This window comes from Penaeus chinensis, chromosome 27, assembly GCF_019202785.1.
Source record: "Penaeus chinensis breed Huanghai No. 1 chromosome 27, ASM1920278v2, whole genome shotgun sequence".
NCBI classification, from domain to species: domain Eukaryota; kingdom Metazoa; phylum Arthropoda; class Malacostraca; order Decapoda; family Penaeidae; genus Penaeus; species Penaeus chinensis.
In genome coordinates, this window is record NC_061845.1 from 25,207,391 (window position 1) to 25,210,113 (window position 2,723).

Sequence of the window (2,723 nt, forward strand, 5' to 3'; positions counted from 1 at the left end):
TATCTATCTTTCTATATCTATCTATCTATCTATCTATCTATCTATCTATCTATCTATCTACCTATTTATCTATCTATCTATCTATCTGTCTGTCTGTCTATCGATATGTCTATCTATCTATCTATCTATAACTATATCTGCTTATTATCATTGATTTTAGTTGCATAACCTTTGATACCATAACTGGATGTACAGACTATCGTATCGTTTTATCTATCTACCATTCTTTGTATGTATCTATCTGTCTGTCTTTTTAGTTATCTGTCTGTCTATCCATCCATCTATATGTCTTTCTCTCTATTCATCTGTCCATCTCTATATTTATCTGCCTGTCTGTCTATCTATATATTTATATATCTATCTATTCATTTGTATATCTGTCTGTCTACTTATCTATCTGCCTATTTACCTATTTATTTATCTGTGTATCCATCTATTTATCTATCAATATATCTGTCAATCTATTTATCTCTCTATCTATATGTCTATATATCTATCTCTCTATTTATCTGTCTATCTATCTATCTATCCATCAGTCTATCCGTCTATCTATCTGTCTATCTATCTATCTATAGTCATATCTGTCTATAATCATTTATCGACCTTATTTGCATAAACCTTGATATTATAATTGCAAGATAGACAGATTATCAACTGCAATTGCATCCTCGTAACGAATGCAACGTAGATCGTGTTAACAGAAAATGCAACAATATCGTGGATTCTAGAAGCTTAAAAAAAGGAAAAAAGAAAAGAAAAAAAAATCGTCTCTTACGACAGAGATGCAAGATGCTGAACGTCTCGTGAGATCATCCTCCTTCTTAGAGATAAATTTGTGAGAATATCCCGTGACAAGTTTCTGGGGCTTTGTTGTTGTCACGTCTCCCTCCCTCTCCCGCCTTGACTCCCCCTCCTCCCCTCCCTTCTTTTACCTTTCCTCCTTCTGTCTCTGTATTGCCTGTCTTCTTCCCTTCCCTTGATCCCCTTCCTTTCCCTCTCTTGAGCCCTCTCTCTCCCTCTCCCCGCCCCTTAACCCCTCCCTCTTAACCCCTCCCTCTCCCTCTCCCTCTCCCCCCTTAACCCCTCCCTCTCCCTCTCCCCCCTTAACCCCTCCCTCTCCCTCTCCCTCTCCCTCCCTCCCTCCCTCTCCCTCTCCCCCCTTAACCCCTCCCTCTCCCTCTCCCCTCCAAACCATTCCGTCCCTTAACCTCTAATCACCCTCTCCCTCTCCCCTCTTGACCCCCCCTCTCCCCTCCCTCTCTCCCTCCCCCTCCCCCCCACCTTACCTGCAAATCCTCCCCAGTCGCGGATATATAAGGAAGCGACGTCGGGACCACAGCATACTTCGGTTCAGCTTCGGCCAAGAGAAGACGCAGTAAGCCAAATCTATTTATTTATTCACTTATTCATTTCTTTATTGACTTATTCATTTATTTTTTCATTTATTTATTGACTTATTTATTTATTTATTTATTTATTTATTTATTGACTTATTCATTTATTTATTCATATCTTTATTTACTTATTCATTTATTTATTGACTTATTCATTTATTTATTCATCTATTTATTGAGTTATTCCTTTATTTATTCATTTATTTATTGAGTTATTCCTTTATTTATTCATTTATTTATTGAGTTATTCCTTTATTTATTCATTTGTTTATTGAGTTATTCCTTTATTTATTCATTTCTTGATTGACTTATTCATTTATTTATTCATTTCTTGATTGACTTATTCATTTATTTATTCATTTCTTTATTGACTTATTCATTTATTTATTCATTTCTTTATTGACTTATTCCTTTATTTATGAATTTCTTTATTGACTTATTCACTCACTTATTCATTTCTTTATTGTCTTATTTATTCACTTATTCATTTATTATTTTGTTCACTTATCTATTTATCCATTTATTTATTTAGTTAGTTATTCATTTAGTTATTTATCTGATTTTTGAAAATTACATAAACGATCGTTTTTCTTCCCGGCTTCGCTTTTCTTGCTTGTTTTGACATTTTTATTTGATTATCATTATTATTATTGCTATTGCTACTGTTATTATTATTTTTTTATTGTCATAATTATTATGATTATTATCATTATTATTATTGTTATTATTACTATTATTATCGTTATTACTATTATTATTATTATTATTACTATTATCATTATTATTATTATTATTATAACTATTATTATTATCATTATCATTATTATTGTTATTGTTACTATCAGTAATGTTATTATCATTATTATTTTTATTATTGTTACCATTATTATTAATACTATCATCATTATTATTATTATTACTATCATTATTATCATTATTATTATTATCATTATTATCATTATCATTATCATCATTATTAATATTATCATAATCATTATTATCATTATTATCATTATTATCATTATTATCATTATTATCATTATTATCATTATTATCATCATCATTATCCTTATTATTACTATTATTGATGGATTCAAATACGTTTGCAGAAGAAGATGCAGAGTGTCGTTGCATGCGTGCTTGTGTTTGTGGCGGGGGCGTCGGCTGTCATGCCTGCAGGAGGATTCGCAGCCTCGCCCTGGCTTGACAGTAAGTTGATCTGTCTGTTTGTTTGTCTGTCAATTTGTAAGTATTCTTGTCTGTTTTGTGTAAATATAGTATGTAGATGTGCATGTTTATTAATTTGTAAATACATCTGTTTGTCTGTCT

The 2,723-nt window shown here is 31.5% G+C and overlaps 1 protein-coding gene across 1 annotated transcript in view; it reads left to right on the forward strand.

Moving 5' to 3' along the window:
• Positions 1–1,359: 1,359 nt before the first annotated feature.
• Positions 1,360–2,723, forward strand: part of LOC125039596 — a 4,056-nt gene continuing 2,692 nt past the window's right edge. The window contains exons 1-2 of the mRNA XM_047633723.1: positions 1,360–1,375; positions 2,504–2,603. Coding sequence (XP_047489679.1) covers positions 2,510–2,603 — 94 coding nt within the window. The 5' untranslated portion in view covers positions 1,360–1,375; positions 2,504–2,509. The remainder of the gene's footprint in view (positions 1,376–2,503; positions 2,604–2,723) is intronic.